Source organism: Aquarana catesbeiana, linkage group LG05, assembly GCF_042186555.1.
Source record: "Aquarana catesbeiana isolate 2022-GZ linkage group LG05, ASM4218655v1, whole genome shotgun sequence".
Classification (NCBI taxonomy): domain Eukaryota; kingdom Metazoa; phylum Chordata; class Amphibia; order Anura; family Ranidae; genus Aquarana; species Aquarana catesbeiana.
The window spans coordinates 614741031-614760813 of NC_133328.1; the positions used below are offsets into that span (position 1 = coordinate 614741031).

The window sequence follows — 19783 nt, forward strand, 5'->3', positions numbered from 1 at the left end:
TGGGTAGTAGCACTGACTTTTTTGTTTAAATTCTGAATTTATGTTAAGCCTTTTATTCAATAAAATGCACAGCAAGCAGTATGTGATCTGTCATTGGTCTGTCTTGTCATGAAAAGTGTTTTTTGTGTTTCTTTCTCGGCAACCTTGTGCTTAAACAAGGCATCAAATGTAAGGTGAATTAAAGACTATCGTATTCCTGGCAAGCTGAATTAAAAAAAAAAAAAAAAAAAATTCCAGGCTTTAGTCAAGTCACATTCATTCAAATTGTGTAATGTTGAACTATTGTAGCCAATTGCCTATGTCTCAATCTAAGCCCCATGGAATTTTTGAGGCAGATGTTGACTGCCCAAGAACATGATGGGAGGTATGAAAGTTTATGGAACCACCCTGATTACATAATCCATCCTATGGTACCAAGATGCCTTCATCAAGTGGTAATCCTTTTGCATTGCGTGGCTAAAGGAGTAAAATGCCAAGTGCTGGGGTAGAGATATTAAAACTGCATGGTTGGTTTGGAGAGTAAGTCATCCTGTTTTGGGGATGGTGGTTCTGTTTTGCTATAGATTACCTACTCCTAGGGCTTGAACCCATTTTTGTCTAGTAAAGCAGAAATGCCAGAACCCCCAACTGACTGAGGTTGCACAGAATTAAAATTCTTGGTACGTTGTAATTCAAGAATAATTCCAGGCATTAGCATGTATGTGAAAACTTGTCGTGGCTGCTGGAAATCACTAGACTCCAGTGATCTCTGGGATGCTTTGCATCCAGCCTGATGTCTTATGAACAGTTAGCTGTCTGGCCTAGGTGCCATTCAGAAAATGCAAAGCATTCCCTGATTGGATGAGGTACAGAGGCAGGGTGGTGACATGCTCTGCATTAATTATAATAAAAAAAAGCATTTAATGGCAGCTGACCAGCACGTGACCCAGAAGTAGGTGAAGGCCACTGAATTGGCAGGGTTTACTTCAGTTCCATTAGCCTTGACCAAATGTTGTCATATACAGAGTTACACTGGGCCACATGCCAATGCCTGGTGGTCTTTTAATCAGCAGTTTTGGAATTGAACAGATGTAACAATTCATGTCTTGGAGAATACTTTGGATCCCTTAAAGTTTCATTTAACCCATGTGCATTATACAATAAAATCCTAGGTCCATGTATTGCTAAATTTTTAAAGCACTTGTGGTTAAATCCATAGGATTTTTTTTTTTCCTCCTGTAAGGGTGTGATCTGTGGGAGGAGCTCATGCAGTCATGTGACTAAATGGGGGTGGCAATATGTACGCTTCATTTTAGGTGTTTAAACATGACAGCAATGCCTATGTTCATTTGTGGACATGACTACTCCTGCAGGGAGGCTCAGAGGTCCACTGTTTATTTGCATAAGCGGGAGGAGCTCTGGCAGTTGGTTGAAGAAAATAAATCTCAAGCAATGATTTCATGTGTTAAATGTTTACATTTAGTGTGTGTGTGTGTATGTGTATATATATATGTATATATATATATAATTTTTTTTTTTCTCGTAACTACCAGCACTCTGACCACTTAATCAAACAGCAATGATAAACTGCACAGCTCCACTGTCTGCCAATCCCTAAAGCTACTCTGCAGGAGTGCCATATGTGGAGGAAAGTTTTGTTCTCGGCTTCTATAGAAAGAATACAGAGTGGAAGCGTCTAGCCACTCTGAATAGAAAACTACCAGGATCATCAACTACTACCAAAACATGGACTTTCAACAGACCACAAGCAGATACATCATTTTAAAATTTCAGGTTGTGTGTTTAGTAACACTTAGGTGCTGGCCATTTAATCACATGATCTCCATCAGCCAATCTAAACTGATCTTCCACAGTGCTGCTATGACCAGGTCCATACTGATCACATTTATTTAAATAATGGATAGTAACCATCTCCATTCACTAATTTTTTTTTTTTTTATCAAAATGATCATGAAATATTCAGAGGGATGTATAGCAGCTTTGTATATATTATGGCCTGGACTAGCATAGGAAAATATTTATTTTTCTTTTGCCAGGTAAATGCAGAATCTTAAATATACAACCACAGCACTTCCTAAAAAGCCAGCTGCCCTAAAGGAGCTCAAATACACCTAAATGACTACCACCTGCATCCACTCAGAAGGCTCCATACAAAGTATGAATTAGCTTGGGTTCACACTTGTATGACAAACGCTCTGACATTGGGAGCTCGTGATGTGTGAAAATCAATGTTTCCCTATGGAAGCTGTCTTAACTGGTCCAACTTTGATCCTACCTCAGCCCATTAATTATCACTGAAGTCTGATCGCTGTCTTAACTTGCCCGACTTTGGCATGTGACTTGTGCTCTGAGGATCTTCAAGAGGAACTCCAAGCCAAATTTAAAAAAAAAAAAAATGGCATAGGTTCCCCCTCTGATCATACCAGGCCCTTTGGTCTGGATTTTCAGGGGAACCCCCCCCCCCCAAAATCCAGACCAAAGGGCCTGATATGCTCTGAGGGGGAACCAACGATGGTTTTTTTTTTTAACATTTTGTGTGGAGTTCCCCCTAAGGATTAATACCAGACACAGTGCCTGATATTGTTGGGGGTCAAAGTTGGAGCCAGAGTTGTACAACTGGAGTGTCGTACCAGTGTAAACCTGGTCTTACTCATGTGCTTTCTTTTAAAGAACCCAAAATACTCTAATGTGGGGGAGTTCTTCCCCCCCCCTCCTTTTTTTTTACTATGTGTGATCCCTACTCTTGCATAGCTACATTAGCCCAAGAATATTTAGCATCTGACACACTTAAGTGTTCCAGATGCCTGCCTGCTTATTGTGGTTCCACATGCAATGTCACCACTAAATGCATAACAGTAGGGATGCTGAAGATTCTTTGCACTGTACATCTGCAAGAGCAAAATTTATTGATGGTAGAGGGACAGGTAAGCATGTAATTGGGACTGAGACACACACTTTTACTTTTTTTTTTAAAACCATGTCATACAGTTCTTCTGCTATGTAAGAATTTACAAAAAAAAAAAAGTTGTTAAATATTGCAGATGTGCAGTATCTCAGCAATTTTCTTAAAAGGCAACAGTTAGAAACACAAGCAGGATTACAGCATAAACCAGCTCATCCCTGGATGTATGTCCTGCTACTGTGCTGGCCAGCAGGAGCAGAGGTGCAAGATGGCTGCCACAGTGTAACACGGTGCAGAAGTGACATCAGCAAGTGGCAGCCACTAGTTTCAGAGCATGTACAAAGGGGTTCCTCTTAATAAAATTGCTGACATACTACACTTAGAAGTACCCGTCTCTGCATACCTTTTGTCTAGCCAGAGCCTGCTGCTCTAATACCTGTCAGCTTGCTATCCTGAATGTATATAACACCTGGAGGATTCTTCCAGCAGAAGTGCTCCTACTTACCATTCTCCATTTAAATATTGAAGGCAGTTCATGGCCAACCTCTGATTAAGCTATTACTAATGTATGCTCTTTTTTATGATTTTAACAGAAGAGCATAATTTTAATGTAAGTGGGAAAACTTAAAACCATTCCAGCCGAGCAAGAATCCATTATCACAAGCTAGTTACTGATTTCTAGACCATGCGTGCGCTCGCAACACATGCAGTGTATGTGGGCATTAAAGTCCACCCTTTTACTATCATGCATATGTTAGAATATAATAAGGGGGTTAAGATAATTATGAGATATATAGAGTTGTGTTCATTCAAGATCAAAATATGACAAAAATAAAAAAATTCATCCAATTGAAATGCTTCTGAGATCATTCAGAATGCATTGTCAGGTACATCTCATCTGCCTTAAAGCTGATCCAATTAAAGTGAAAGTAAAACTGGAGTTCATTTAGGCCAAGTTAAAAAAATTTCCGACACTAAAAAGGTGTGCGCTGTATAAACATATAGCCTCAGCTACTTCCAGTATACAACACTTTGTTCCAGCTATGGGATGCCAACATCCTGTTCCATGCATGGAACAAAAGCAAGTCGGGCTGAGTGGTGCTCAACCATTCACAGGCAGCTTTGTATTCTCTGATTGAATACAAAGCTTCCTCTGATTGGCTTAGGTGGATGACATCACAATTTGTTTAAACCAATCGGATGACGGTTTGAAGTGTTTCATTTTAAAATAATGAGTGTGCTGAGGTTTGTATATGTCTGAGACTCTGGCTTGCAGGACAGAAATTTCAGGATAATTTGCAAGTACAAGGCGGCTTTTGTGTTTAACCATGCCTCTTTAAGCCCCTCCCACTCTTAGCCGATTGTGGACCCACCCACAGTTTGCTGTAGCACTCTACATGTGCCACATTACTTCTCTGCTTAAGGTACCCTCTATTTTATTTAATCCCAAAAAAGCCCAACAAAATCCTCAGCACCAGGGCCACGATGCTCTTAATCCGGTCCTGACAGAAGCTCTTCGAATGGCTGAGCAACAAAAGAATCCCTTTAGATCAGGGGTGTCAAATTCCAGTTCATTGTGGGGCCGCATCATGGTTGTCCTCAAAGGGCCGGTTATATCAGTTAAGCCTCGTACACACGGTACGATTGTTGGCCAACCGAGTGTCTGATTTTTGTCAAAAGAGCGTGTGCCAGGATCTTGTCTTGCATACTAACGGTACACAATTGTCGTGCCACAAACACAAACGTAGTGACATACTACAAAGAATTTCAGCTCAAGCGCCACCCTTTGGGCCCCTTCTGCTAATTTAGTGTTTAGTGAGCATTGATTCCGAGCATGCGTGGTTGTACTTTCGACTTTTGTGTGACGGATTTGTGTACTGACCATACGAAAATCTGACGTCAAACTGTTGTCCATCGAAAATTTACTAGCCTGTCATCCAACATTTGTTGGCCGAAAGTTGGACAACAATTGTCAAAAAGAGCGTACTAATGGTAAGATTTTAGGACAACAGTCTGTCAACAGGCAATCCCCTGCCAACAATCGTACCATGTGTACGAGGCTTAAGACTAGAGAAATTTATGCAGGGCTTTTTTTCCTCACTGAATAAGTTCAGAAACTCAACCATTCCCACCCCCCCACCCCATCAAACAGTGGTTGTGGCCAAATGTGCACTTACAGTGGGAGGATCATAAAGAGGCAATACATACCAGGAGTGCATTATGTGATTGATGTGCTATGTGCAGAGTTCAGGGGTGCGCTATGCACAGTGTGCAATGTTGAGGAATGCACTACATACAGAGCGCAGGGTATAGGGGTGTGCTAGCTTCAGATCACCTCCACCACTCCCCCTGGTGGCGAGGGCCCCCTGAAATGGCCTGGTGGGCCGGACAAGTGTGTCTGACACGTGCTTAGGTGATGTGAAAAGGTTGACAATTGTCGCAAATAAATGGAGCACTTGTGTAATGTTTTAGCCTAGGGCATCATGAACTTTGTTATAATAAGAAAAATTTAAAAACAGGTTTTGTTTGTTGTCACTTTATACATTTTATTTATAATATGGAATGAATAATAAAAATAAACTAGCAACTTGAAAATAGTGAATACTGTACCATATTTTTAAACTCTTTGCAAGGGAGACTTCACATTCAGCACATCACTGCTCTAACATATGTCTAATATTTTTGTTAATAAATAATAAAAAGTCTAAATTGGTCACTCCTGGATGCTTTACACTGTTGTTCTGAGTATTCTTCAAAGCCCTAGCTTAAAAAAAAAGTACTATAAAATATAAATAAAAGTTTTTACATGCAGAAATGATGTGCCTTAAATACTAATGTTTAAAATACAAAAGAAATGAGAGAAAAGGTAAGAAAAATAGCTGCCAATGTATTCTCACATACCATTACACTTAATGCAAAAAAAAAAAAAAAAAAAAAAAAGAGAAAAAGTGATAAATTTGATGTGCAGATTTAAAAAAAACCAAAAATCCTAACTAACCAGTTACACTAAAGACACCGAAAGATTAGTTACTAATGTGATTCGCCAATATTTATTACAAAAAAAAATTAACTAAATATAAAGAAATTAAAATTTATGAAATAAATGTTTTGTTTTTTATGTAGTAAATGGTTACACAAAAAAGAATGATGTGATATTTTTGTTGTATGTGCACTTTTTTTTTTTTTTAGAGACTGCAGACTTCCAGTATGGATGTTTAAATGCAATAAAAAAAACTAATTAAGAAAAAAAACCCAGCAAAACTAAAATATGTACAACAAGGCTTAAAAACAAAAAGGAATGAATGCAGATATAAAAAAAATGGCAACAACTTCCACTGTATAATTGTTCCTAATGCAAAAAGTAAAAAAACAAACAAAAAAGAAAACATTTTTTTTTCTTACATGTTCCTAATGGGTCACTTAACACTCGGAAACTGACACCAAACTCTCTGTATGTAATGTGACGATTTGCCCTGGGCTGTAGAAACCTTGCAATAGTTTATATGATTGCATGGCTGAAACCAATGCTTTCCCATGAAAGGACAACGCACCCCTATCCACGGAAACACAAAAATTGAGACTAGAACAAACTAGAGACCCCACCAGTATTGGAATTTAATACCTTTTGTTTACGATTCAATAACTTTCTAGATGACCGACAATACACAGAAGTCAATTTCAACATCTATGAATAATTTATGGTACACTTTAAATAAAATAAGAACAAAAGATTTCTTTATACACAGGCGTTCATATTTATTTCCGCGAGGCTGACCGCCTCCCTGATTTGATCCATGTTAGTAATAAGTAATACTGTCTATTTCAAATAAATTCTCTCTACTGGAAAAATATTCCCCTCCATCTGTTTTTTTTTTTTTTTTCAGCTACAGAACAAAGTATAGGACTTACAGTTATATTCCTGTTTCAAGTATTCCAGAATTCTTTTTGTTGTTGCTGTTGTTGGTTTAGAAATCATGCATAATGTAAACAGACTAATATTGTTTAGCAGTCATTAAAGTCCGATGAAGTCAACCGGATTTGTCGTATTTTATATATATGTATAGTATTTATATATATATGTATATACTTCTAATAAAAGAAGCTTTTAGATAGAAATATATCTTTTTTTTTTTTAAACTACTTGTAGCAAAGTGACAATAAGGATGTTGGCGAAAGTTCCAAACTAATGAATACAGAGCACAGAAACACGGTCAATACTTGAGATTTCGAGAAAACTATTCGGATGTTATTTTCTGCAATAAATAACACGGCGGCTCAAATGCTTGTGGAAGGTGAAGTGACGGGTTGGTTGCGGGTTGTGTTTTAATTTTTCCTTGCCCTTGTTGTGGCATCTAGTACTGTAACTAAAACGCAAGACGGGACAGGGCAGAAATATTTTGGACACGACGAGAGCTGGAACAGCACAGTCTGACAGTAGGGCATGAAAAGTGCTGAAGGCCAAGGAAATGGTTCTATAGTACCCGAGGAACCGGGCTTGTTCGGCTACTGTAATACTGACAGAATTTGGAGTAAGATAGCACGTTTACAATACACAGAATGGAAGGTACTGGATGAAGTGGTGATGGTAGCTTATATACAGTACAAGGAAGCAGACATAGAGCAGCAAGCTGGCTACAAGCCTGGGCTTGGGCAACGGTAGATCTGTGACATCAGAAGTCCTATTCAGACAAGATGTGTACAAAAGACACTGGGAAGACACCTTTCCTATCTGGATGTCCTTCAATGTGGCCGATCTATGGAGAAACAAACAAAAGCGATTTAAGTTTCACGTAAACCAATTAAAATGAGCAAATGGTAAAAAAAATTAACAAAATGTTACTTAACCACCCCAATACAGGGCACTTTCACCCCCTTCCTGCCAGGGCCATTTTTCAGCTTTTAGCACTGTCGCACTTTGAATGACAATTGCGCGGTCATGTAACACTGTACCCATATTATTTATTTTTTTTATATTTTTCTTCAAATAGAGATTTTAATGGGCACTGATGAGGGGGCACCGATTAGGTGGCACTTGTAAGGAGGCACTAATACGCCGCACTGATGAGCAGGCACTGAAAGGCTGCACTGACTGGCATCACTTATGGGCACTGATTGGTGGCACTGCTGGGGCTTTCCTGTAATCAGGGCAGGGACGTCATAGCACGTCCTCCCAGAACGAGAGTCGCACCGTCCCTCCGTCATTTGACAGTGGGCGGGCGGCAAGTGGTTAAAATAGAACTATACGCAGAGTAAAGTCAGGTTATAATCCCTGTCAGATTTATTTTCGCCCTCTGTGTCCCATTGCAGAGATTTCCCTTAATTCCGGTCCCATAGCCAAACAGGAAGTGAGAGGAAATCCCTGCAAATTAAGGGAATTCCTTGAGGACCCCCAGGTCACCCGAACTAGTGTCCCTATTGGAAGATTTCCTCTCTTTCCTCTCAGATTAGGTAACAGAAGTGACGTTCTGTCACTACACCGTGACAGCCATCTTGGTAAACCCCACACTCGGCCGCAGTACACCTGCAGTCATAAGGCGGCAGCGGACATCTTTTTACACCCACCCAAATCTTGCATTTCACACTTCTTTTTGCCAGTAAACGGAGCTTATATAGTGAAACACAGTATTTTGAATTCCATAAGATTGTTTTGATGTTGAATTTTAAAAGCAGCGGTGTTCTGTCAGATTAGCAAACCTGTGAGATCAGCACGCTTGCCGCTGCTTTTAAAATTCAACATCAAAACAATGTCATGGATTTCAAAATACTGTATTTCACTAAATAAGCTCAGTTTACTGGTAAAAACAAGTGTAAAATGCAAGACTTGAATGGGTGTAAAAAGATGGAACACCAACCCAAAATTTGCTTTTTTAACTTTAACTTTCAATAAAAATAGTAAACAATACAAATAGAGAGGGTGAATCTCCTTAACAGGGGCTCAGATAGCAATAAAAACTGACAGGTGTTTCAAATCCCTCTCCACTCCACTGTCCGAAACTAAAAAAAAAGTTTTTTCTTTAGTTATACTTTAAAGCGGTCCTTCACTCTAAAAAAAAAAAAAATATATATATATATATATATATACACGTCAGCAGCTACAAATACTGTAACTGCTGACTTTTATTTAAAAGACACTGACCTGTCCAGGGATCCAGTGCCATCCTCACCCAGGCTAGTTCATCACTAGTCTTCGGGTCCTCAGTGCCAGCATCTTTAGTGTGGGAAGTTTGTGGCTATACAGCCAGCTTCCTATTGCACATGCACGAGCTGCTCTTTGTGAAAGGTCCTGCAGCCTTCTGGGACCTGTGACGTGTCCCAGAAAGCTCAGAGTAAAAGAGAGGGGGGCCGAACTTGTAATGTTTTTTTTTAAATGACAAGTACAAATTCAAGCTCCATTTGGCATACAGATGGATAAAACAGTAGCTACAAATCTAAAATTGTTACTTTGTATCATTATTTTGCATCCGAACAAATTTTAGCACCACGTTTTTTTTTCCACAGCAACAGCTTCTATAGCTCCTGTATTTACACATCTCCCAGCTGTCAGTTTGACAGTAGGGAATTGCTGGCAAGGGGCAGCGGGACAGAAGAACAGGGTGTGCTACTCATGCCCCGGGTACTCCTATGATGTTTTTTTGCTTAAAGGGAGAGGCCGTTGGGTCTTTCACAGGAAAAAATAAGATGTGTATACAACTTTAGCAGCCTGCACCTACACATCTACTAATGTGTTTAAAGCACTTTAAAAAAAAAAAAAAAATAATACATGCACATTTATTTTGCAGGTAAAAAAATGTGCATTTATTATTTTTTCATGCAGGATCCTGTAAAGCAGGGATATGCAATTAGCGGACCTCCAGCTGTTGCAAAACTACAAGTCCCATCATGCCTCTGCTTCTGGGTATCATGCGTGTGGCTGTCAGAGTCTTGCTATGCCTCATGGGCTTGTTGTTCTGCAACAGCTGGAGGTCCGCTAATTGCATATCCCTGCTGTAAAGCATTGAACCAGCGATCAGCAGATCGCTGGTGCCATGCAGGTCTCCTGCAGATCTGTTAGTGTATTGGCTTGCCTGTACCTCGTATGAGGAAGCCGATACATTCTGACTGGAAGACTCAAACTACAACAGCACTCACAGCGCTTTGATAGTTCAATAAAAACTATAACTAGACAGCCGCAAAGGCAGCCAAACCTTGTAGTTTTCCAATCACAGAGGACTGTGGATGAGTGACATGGTCAGGGCCCCGCACGGCCACGTCTTTTTTTAATTGTGGCAGCAGACACAGAGAAGGTTCCAAGTCTGCTTTCACAGCGGGGATCGGGGGGTCCCTGTGCTCACTGCCCGGCACCGTGGAGCTCAATTGGCATTTGCCATTGAACACCAGAATTGGCAGGTTTGTCACTGGCACCCTGTGCTTTTCCCAGATGAGAGCAGGTTCACCCTGAGCACATGTGACAGATTTGAAAGTGTCTGGAGAAGCCTTGGAGAACGTTATGCTGCCTGTAACATTGTTTAGCATGATCGGTTTAGTGGTGGGTCAGTGATGGTCTGGGGAGGCATATCAGACCTTACGTTGGTACAGTGGGTCCTGGGTTTCTCCTGGTGCAAGACAATGCCCCGCCTCATGTGGCGAGAGTATGCAGCCAGTTCCTGGAGGATGAAGGAACTGATACCATTGAATGGCCCCCACGCTGCCTGACCCAAGTCCAATAGAACACTTCTGGGACATTATGTTTTGGTCCACCCGACGCTGACAGGTTGCACCTCAGTCTGTTCAGGAGCTCAGTGATGCCCTGGTCCAGATCTGGGAGGAAATACCCAAGGACACCATCTGTCATCTCATTAGGGGCATGCCCCGACGTTGTCAGGCATGCATACAAGCACGTGGGGGACATACAAATTACCGAGTATCATTTTGAGTTGCTGCAATGAAATTTCAGCAAAACGGACTAGCCTGCTGCATCATTTTTTCACTTTGATTTTTGGGGTGTCTTTGAATTCAGCCCTCTGTAGGTTGATAATTTTAATTTCCATCAAACGGTGTGGCATCCTTGCATTCCTAACACATTACCCAGTCCATATTAGTATAGATACCCAGCATGATATTTTCCCCCATTACGATCTGATGTGTTTTCGAAGTGTTCCTTTCATTTTTTTGAGCAGTATATTAAACAGCAAGTGAATCTGTTGTCCCTGAAGTTAATGTGTTAAAAGCGTTAAGGATTTTAATGATTTTGACAAGAGCCAAATTATGGCTAGATGACTGGGTCAGAGCAACTCCAAAACGGCAGCTCTTGTGGGATTGTTCCTGGTCTGCAGTGGTCAGGACCTATTAAAAGTGGTCCAAGGAAGGAAAACAAATAACAGGGTCATGGGTGGCCATGGCTCACTCTGTTGCATGTGGGGAGGGAAGGTTGGCCCGTGTAGTCCAATCCAACAGAAGAGCTACTGTAGCTCAAATTGCTGAAAAAGTTAATGCTGGTTCCGATTGAAAAGCACCAGAATACACAGAGCATCACAGCTTGTTGTGTATGGGGCTTCTTAGCTCCAGACCAGTCAGAGTGCCCATGGTGACCCATGTCCACAGCCAAAAGCGCCTTCAATGGACAGATGAGCATCAGAACTGGACCACAGAGCAATAGAAGATAGTGATCGGGTCTGATGAATTCAAAGACGGTTTGAGGAACATAACAACCAGTTTGAGGAGTTGATATGGCCTCCAAATTCCCCAGATTTCAATCCAATCAAGCAACCGTGGGATGTGCTGGAAAGTGGAAGTCCGATCCATGGAGGCCTCACCTCATAGCTTACAGGACTTAAAAAATCTGCTACTGACGGCTTGGTGCCAAATACCACACCATACCTTCAGAAATCTATGCCTCAATGGGTTATGGTGGGTGGTCATAATGTGTTACGGCTGATCAGGGTATATAGCCCTCTGCACCAGTTCCCAACCAGTTGTGCAAGATTAATGCCACTTACCCACCACTCCTGGTCCTCTTCACCTGTCACTATGATGACCTCTCCTTCTGCAAACGTCAGCTCATCGTCATTGTCCGCTTGGCAGTCATAGATTGTCTTTACCCTTTTCAGCTTGAGTTTCCCCTGAAGATGACACAAAGACAATTACCAAATGTAAGAGAACACCAGTGAACACATTTTTTTCCTGTCATGAAACAGAATGAAAGGTAAACATGAGCTGCCACCTGTCACGGACCCTCATCCTCAACAGGATTATGTCCGCCGTACAAGCTTCTTTTGCCCTGGAACCAGCACGATACAAGGTCCCTTAGCCCACTCAGTCACTTGTCGAAGCATCAGTGTAGGGAGAAAACATCAAACTCTTTATTCAAACACAGGTACAGAGAGATATACCCTCAGAGGACAGCCCCCCCCTTTGCATAATGACATAGGGCGGGGTAAACTTTACCTCCTCCAGTAACAAGACACTTATGTATTCAACTTTCCAACAGTAGACAGTCTTATTAGCAGGGAGGGCTGTTGGAGGAATTCCCCCCTCCTTTACATAATGACACAGGGCGGGGCAAACTACATTCAGTAACAACAACTCACAGAAAGGAGGGGCTGCAGGAGAAACCCCCTCCCCCCTCACAGCTAATCCACACACACATATACATCCCATAATAGGTTGCTCCCAAGACAGCCAGAAACAATTGAATGGGGTACAGCCACACCTCAAACGATCTAGTAAAAAGTCTTCAACAGTATATGGGACAATATAATATAATTATATATATATATATATATATATATATATATATATATATATATACATACACACACACACACAAATACATACATACACACACACACACACACACAATATTCCAGCAGTCTGAAAGGTGAAATTATTTATCTTCATATTTTCTGGAGGGATATTGTTCAGAAATCTTAAAGTCCCAAGTGAAAGAGCCCCTTCATTTTTCATTCACAAACCACACATATAGAATCCAGGATAATAGAGGCAAAAGGAAATGTCCGGTGTGGTTGTGCGGTGAGTTGGGTTAGGCAGACCCGACTAGGGTTCTCGGTCACCCTGTGCCCCTAATAGACACAGGGTTACTTACATATAGGAGGGGCCAGAGGAGCTGGAAAAGGAGTTTCCAGAGCTCTCCATGGTAAACTGGGTTCCACAAGCCCCCCACCCAAAGTGACTTGCGTCACACCACCAATTTCCACATACACTATAATACCAAAAGTATTGGTACGCCTGCCTTTATGTGAACGTTAATAGCATCCCAGTATTAGTCCGTAGGGTCCAATATTGAGTTGGCCCACCCTTTGCACCTATAACAGTTTCAACTCTTCTGGGAAGGCTGTCCACAAGGTTTAGGAGTGTGTCTATGGGAATGTTTGACCATTCTTCCAGAAGCGCATTTGTGATGTCAGGCACTGATGTTGGACGAGAAGGCCTGGCTTGCTGTCTCCACTCTAATTCACCCCAAAGATGTTGAGGTCAGGACTCTGTGGAAGCCAGTCAATTTCCTCCACCCCAAACTCGCTTATCCATGTCTTTAGGGACCTTGCTTTGTGCACTGATCCAAATCATTTGGTGGAGGGGGGATTAAAGTTTTGGGGTTGTTTTTCAGGGGTTGGGCTTGACCCCATAGTTCCAGTGAAAGGAAATCTTAAGGCGTCTACCAAGACTTTTTGGACAATTTCATGCTCCCAACTTTGTGGGAACAGTTTGGGGAAGGCCCCTTCCTGTTCCAACATGACTGTGCACAAGTGCACAAAGCAAGGTCCATAAAGACATGGATGAGAGAGTTTGGGGTGGAGGAACTTGACTGGCCTGCACAGTGTCCTGACCTCAATCCGATACAACACCTTTGGATGAATTAGAGCAGAGACCGCAAGCCAGGCCTTCTCGTTCAACATCAGTGCCTGACCTCACAAATGCTCTTCTGGAAAAATGATCAAACATTCCCATAGACACACTCCTAAACCTTGTGGACAGCCTTCCCAGAAGAGCTGAAGCTGTTATAGCTGCAAAGGGCGGGCCAACTTAATATTGAACCCTGCGGACTAATACTGGGATGCCATTAAAGGTCATGTGAATGTAAAGGCAAGCATAACAATACTTTTTCGTAATATAATGTATATATAATCATCCACAAATGCCAACTTTAAAAAAATAAAATAGTTAAGTCATCGATAAGTGTTCCTGTCAGTATTGCCCAATCAGATTCCAGCTTGTACTATGTATAGAGCAGGCTTGGAAATAAATGGACGATTCTTACTAACTGCTATGGAACGGATTTCCTCCCACATTTTGAATTGATATACATATACAATTTTATCTCCAACATTTGCTTTGTAAATGGTAATGTAGTTTCTCTATTTTACATCACTGGTAAATGAACTATAACAATGACAAGAGGAGCTTTCTCAAGCTGAGAGTCTTGCTCTCTTTTCTCTGCAGGAAAAGGAAGAGAATTTTTCACAGATATTTTCCAGTCTTGCAATAACTAGAATATAAAGAACATAAAAGTAATTTATGACTTACAAAAGCCCGTTTATTTATAACAATTGAATTTCTAGTTTAACCACCTATCCACGGATGGCGGCCTTTCATTTATCCAGCGCTGTTTACGAACAGCGCTGGATAAATAGTTGTCGGGTGACGGATCCGCCTGGTGATCGCTGTGTTCTGAGACACACAGACCCTGTACCCAGCTGATCCGGGGGACTGGGTACCATGTGATCGCTGTGATTGGTCACCTCAGCAATCACATGGCATTATTTACAGTGATGATCTCTCCCCTACAGTTTACAACAGTGTAAAGAGAGAGAATTTGTGAAGGGTCAGAATAAATAGATCAGCAACTGTAGATCCATTCATTGTTTCAGTGACACATGAAACACCTTTTCATTAATTAACCTTTTCATGTCCCCTTCTCTCCTACTCATACTAGCTCCAATGCTGTCTCCATGTGACCCTTTCACCTCCCTTATCCTGCACAACTGAACATTAATCCCATAACCACCTCATCTCTCTGTGTATAAAATAAAAAAACACATGATACAAATGTTATAAATTGAGTTGCAGTTTAATGAGTAAATAAGTATTTGATCCCCAAGCAAAACATGACTTAGTACTTGGTGGAGAAACCCTTGTTGACAAGCACAGAGGTAAGACGTTTCTTGTAGTTGGTTACCAGGTTTGCACACATCTCAGGAGGAATTCTGGACCACTCTTATGTACAGATCTTCTCTAAATCCTGGGGAACTTGAAGTTTCAGCTCCCTCCATAAATTTTCTATAGGATTAAAGGTCTGGAGACTGGCTAGGCCACTCAATGACCTTAATGTGCTTCTTCTTGAGCCACACCTTTGTTGCCTTGGTGGTATGTTTTGTGTCATTGTCATGCTGGAAGACCCATCCACAACCCATCTTCAGTGTTCTGGCTGAGGGAAGAAGGTTCTCATTCAAGATTTTACAATACATGGTCCCGTCCATTGGCCCCTCCATGCACCAAAGTTGGCCTGTACTTTTAGCAGAGAAACAGCCCCAAAGCATAATGTTTCCACCTCCAGCCTTGACTGTAGGGATGGTGTCCTTAGGGTCATAGTCAGCATTTTTCTTCCTCTAAACACGGAGAGCCGAGTTAATGCCAAAGAGCTCAATTTTGGTCTCATCTGACCACAGCACTTTCCTCCAATCCTTCTCTGAATAATTTTGATGTTCACTGGCAAACTTCAGATGGGCCTGTACATGTGCCTTCTTGAGGAGGGGAACCTTGGGGGCACTGCAGGATTTCACTCCATGGCGGTATATTGTGTTACCATGGTTGGTTTGGTGACTGTGGTCATAACTGCCTTGAGATCATTACAAGCTCCTCCTGAGTAGTTCTGTGCTGATCCCCCCTCACTTTTCTCATGATCATCCTTACCCCATGAGATGAAATCTTGCATGGAACTCCAATCCGAGGGCGATTGATGGTTATTTCGTATTTCTTTCATTTGTGAATAATCACTCAAATAGTTGTCTCCTTCTCACTGATGGTCTTGTAGCCCATTCCAGCCTTGTGCAGGTCTACAATATTGTCCCTGATGCCCTTTGACAGTTCTTTGGTCTTGCCCATGATGGTGAGGTTTGAATGGATGAAAGAGATTCTGTGGACAGGTGTCTTTAATACACATAACGAGTTGTCGTTAGGAGAACCTTCTTACATTGACAGGACTAATCTGTGTACCACATGACATGAGAACATACTGTCGCCAGTCGGTGGGAGCCAGAATGATTGTTGGTTGGTAGGGGATCAAATACTTATTTTACTCACTGAACTGCAATTCAATTTATAACATTTCTATCATGTGTTTTTTTCTTCTCTTTTTTGGTTGATATTCTGTCTCTATCATTTAAAATACACCTATGATAAAAATTATAGACCCTTCATTTCTTTGTAAGTGGGCAAACTTACAAAATCTGCAGGGGAGCAAATAATGATTTTCACCACTGTATCTGGTGCACCATTCTCAAGCTTCATGCTTAAGCCCCCTCAGTACCAGCATGTTTCTTCATTTTCAAAACAATGTGGCAATAAAAAAATTTGATCACCTTGGTGGGGGGGGGGGTCTACATTCCAAAAAAAAAGCTCATTTGGGGGGGTTTTCGTACTATTCTGGAATTTTTATTTTAATAGAAAGTAATCTAAAAAAATGTTTTCTTACTTATTGGTCTTTTTTTTCCTTTTACAGCGTTTATTAAAGATCACCAAAAGAAAGCTCTGTTTCAAAAAGATAATATAAAACTCATTGGGGTACAGCGTTGCATAACAATGTAATTGTGACTCAAGCTATTACAATGCTGAAAGCTGAAAAATGGGCAGGTATTGAAGAGGTACTACAAGCTGGTACTCAAGTGGTTGAGGAAACATGTCACTTCAATTAAGAAACCAAAGTAATGCGCAACGTTAATCTGTGCTTTTCCCAGGCTGGGCAAAACAGATTACCCTTGATAAAGACCTCCCATACATACAGGGGTTGATTTAGTAAAACTGGAGAGTGTGTATTCTGGTGCACAAGTAAAGGCGCAAAATCTGAAAAAAGTATAAAACCATCATGGTTTGCAGGTATTGAACACAAATATTATTGGTATGTATGATGTTATATTAAAGGGGGGGGGGATGATACATTAGTCCATGAGAGTCCATGTAAGAAACATAGGGGAAGAAAATGATGGTATGGGATCCACAAACAGGGCTGCCTTCCAAAAGAACTGAAACCAAGCTCCAGGATCTGAAGAAAAAACACAAAAGGGAAAGGCGCCTCTGGGTGTAGTATAAGACAATTTACTAAAAGCCAATGTGCAAACAACTCACATTTGGGTGGTCAAAAAACAGCATGTAGTAAAGTGAGGAGATGATCCATCATAAGAACAGTCTGTCAGATCAGTCACGATAACCTCTGCTTGGCTTGCCGGACGTGTGGCTTGCTGTACACCGCTAGAGCCGGCCGCGGTGGCGATGAAACTCAAAGCGAGGCCAGGAACGCAGGTGGAGGGCAGGCCGGAGTTGTGACGTAACTGGTAAGCGAATCGTTACCTGAGCGTACGGGCTACGATGTCACGGTAGCTGCGCTCCTTCATCAAGCTAAAGATGGATCGTAATGCTAGCTTAAAAAGGCTGGGGGAGGGGGGTGGCCAAAGTAAAAACACTATAACTGGTCAGGTTTCATGTACACACGTCTGGGAAGTATTTAAAAAATGGTCATATACTTCCCGCCCGCCCAAAAGTCATTTACCGTAGGGCCCCCAATTTGAAAAACAAGATTGCACCTAGTAAATTCAAATCTGCTTTAGCTATACCACCTGTACCCACACTGATCCCTTTGGTAGGCATGTATCAATGCCGAAAGGCTCTATGCAAAACTTGCAAATTTATCCTACACGGACAAAAATCCTTCACCAAGGGTAAGACCTATGTATTGAAGGAATTCTTCAATTGCTTGTCCGAAACCTGACCACTTTTGACCAGTTATAGTGTTTTTACTTTGGCCACCCCCCTCCCCCGGCCTTTTTAAGCTAGCATTACGATCCATCTGTAGCTTGATGAAGGAGCGCGGCTACCGTGACACTGTAGCCCGTACGCTCAGGAAACGCGTCGCTTACCAGTGACGTCACAACTCCGCGCCTGCCCTCTACCTGCGTTCCTGGCCTCGCTTTGAGTTTCATCGCCACCGCGGCTGGCTCTAGCGGTGTACAGCAAGCCACACGCCCGGCAAGCCAGCAGAAGCTATCGTGACTGATCTGACAGACTGTTCTTATGATGGATCATCTCCTCACTTTACTACATGCTGTTTTTTGACCAACCAAATGTGAGTTGTTTGCACATTGGCTCTTGTGCTGCATACTGTTTTTTGTTTAAATATATCGTCTGCACCTATTGTTCACAGATAACGTGTGACCCTCTTCTTTCACTTTCTATCTGTTGTTCCTCTCCCCTGATTTGTATTACATTTTTCACTCACTATGGATATTATCTCCAGCATAGCTAGTCACAAATACATGACTCTTGACCTATTATTTGCCACATTATCCCCTGTCATCCATTTCTCTGACACAGCAAAACTTCAGGGTAAAATACGTCAGAGTCTCTGTGGCAAATTTAGACAATTAGATAGACTGATTCACACCACTAATTCTCAATGGTGGGATAAATTCTTCCTTCAGCAGTACATTGACCTGAAAGTCTCACCTAAAGGCTTGAGAGTGATGAAAGACTGTCCCCTCTTCCTGGATGAAGAGGGTAAGAAAGAATGGGCTAGCATTGCAGAATTTTGCACTACTAAGTGGATGGGAACACTCATCTCCCACCGAACGGACAGATTCAATAAACTCAGCCAGCAAGTTAATACCATTATAGAAGAGATCTCCAGATTCTCAGTCCACATTCCACTATCATGGTTAGAAATATTGAAAGAAAATACAAAAAAAGATGAGGATAACCTCATTAATAAAAAAAAAAAAAATGGATAAATTCAAGCGTGATCTGGATGATTACAATCTAAATAGTGTTTTCCTATGGAACAAAAAACACTCCTTACACATCCCCCTCATCTCCTAGTCCTCATCCTCCCAGTCATAGTAGATATGATCCTGTACCTTCCAGTCACCCTCCTGTTCCCCTCATGAGCATTCGACTATATAATAATAATGCCCCTACCAGTCACCAGCGAGACAATCCCAATTCTAATGCTCTCCATCTGTTCCCCCAACATCCTCCAAGAAATCACACCACCTCTAGACCACATCCCAATAACAATACCTACACCAATAATAATAACAAAAAGGACAAACGTATTCGTGCCCTTCATCGGTTCTACAATAGGCCCCCTAGTTCATCACCAACTGTGCGACCTATTCCCCCAGTCCTAGGTCCTCTAGTTTCAGCAACTTCTATTGACGTTTCCAATATTGCTACTGTTCCTTGTAACAATCCTAATCCAGTTGATCAACCTACCCCTAGTGAGTCTAAACTCCCTCAAACTAGGGTACCTCCAATTCAGAACAAATTGTCCTCTTGTGCTCTATTACCGATCTCTTCCCCCAGCAATATACCATCTACTGAAGGTTGCTCCACAGCTTCTCCTTTCTTAGTGCTCAGTCCTACTCTGGTTCTGATCTCTTGAAAAAGAAAGCTCACAGAAGAGGCTGCAGAGGAGGACAAGGCAGGAAACAACAAAAACACACTGAAATACCCCAAACTATAAAAATATTCAATCTATCCTCTCGCATCCTATCTCATGCAGACCTATCCCTTCTCAGCTATGGACTCAATTTTGCACCTACTAATAAACCTAATCCCTTTGTTCTTTTCAAAGATCTTAATAGCTACATACGGAATCTTACCCTAAAGAGGCATTGT

The 19783-nt window shown here is 41.5% G+C and overlaps 1 protein-coding gene across 4 annotated transcripts in view; it reads right to left on the reverse strand.

Moving 5' to 3' along the window:
* Positions 1 to 5819: 5819 nt before the first annotated feature.
* ASAP1 (ArfGAP with SH3 domain, ankyrin repeat and PH domain 1) overlaps positions 5820 to 19783 on the reverse strand; it is a 411321-nt gene continuing 397357 nt past the window's right edge. For all 4 annotated transcript variants that reach the window (XM_073632258.1, XM_073632260.1, XM_073632259.1 and 1 more), the window contains 2 exons: positions 11878 to 12000; positions 5820 to 7656 (listed from right to left, as the gene is read on the reverse strand). In XM_073632258.1, the coding sequence (XP_073488359.1) occupies positions 7582 to 7656; positions 11878 to 12000 (198 nt within the window). In that variant the 3' untranslated portion in view covers positions 5820 to 7581. The remainder of the gene's footprint in view (positions 7657 to 11877; positions 12001 to 19783) is intronic.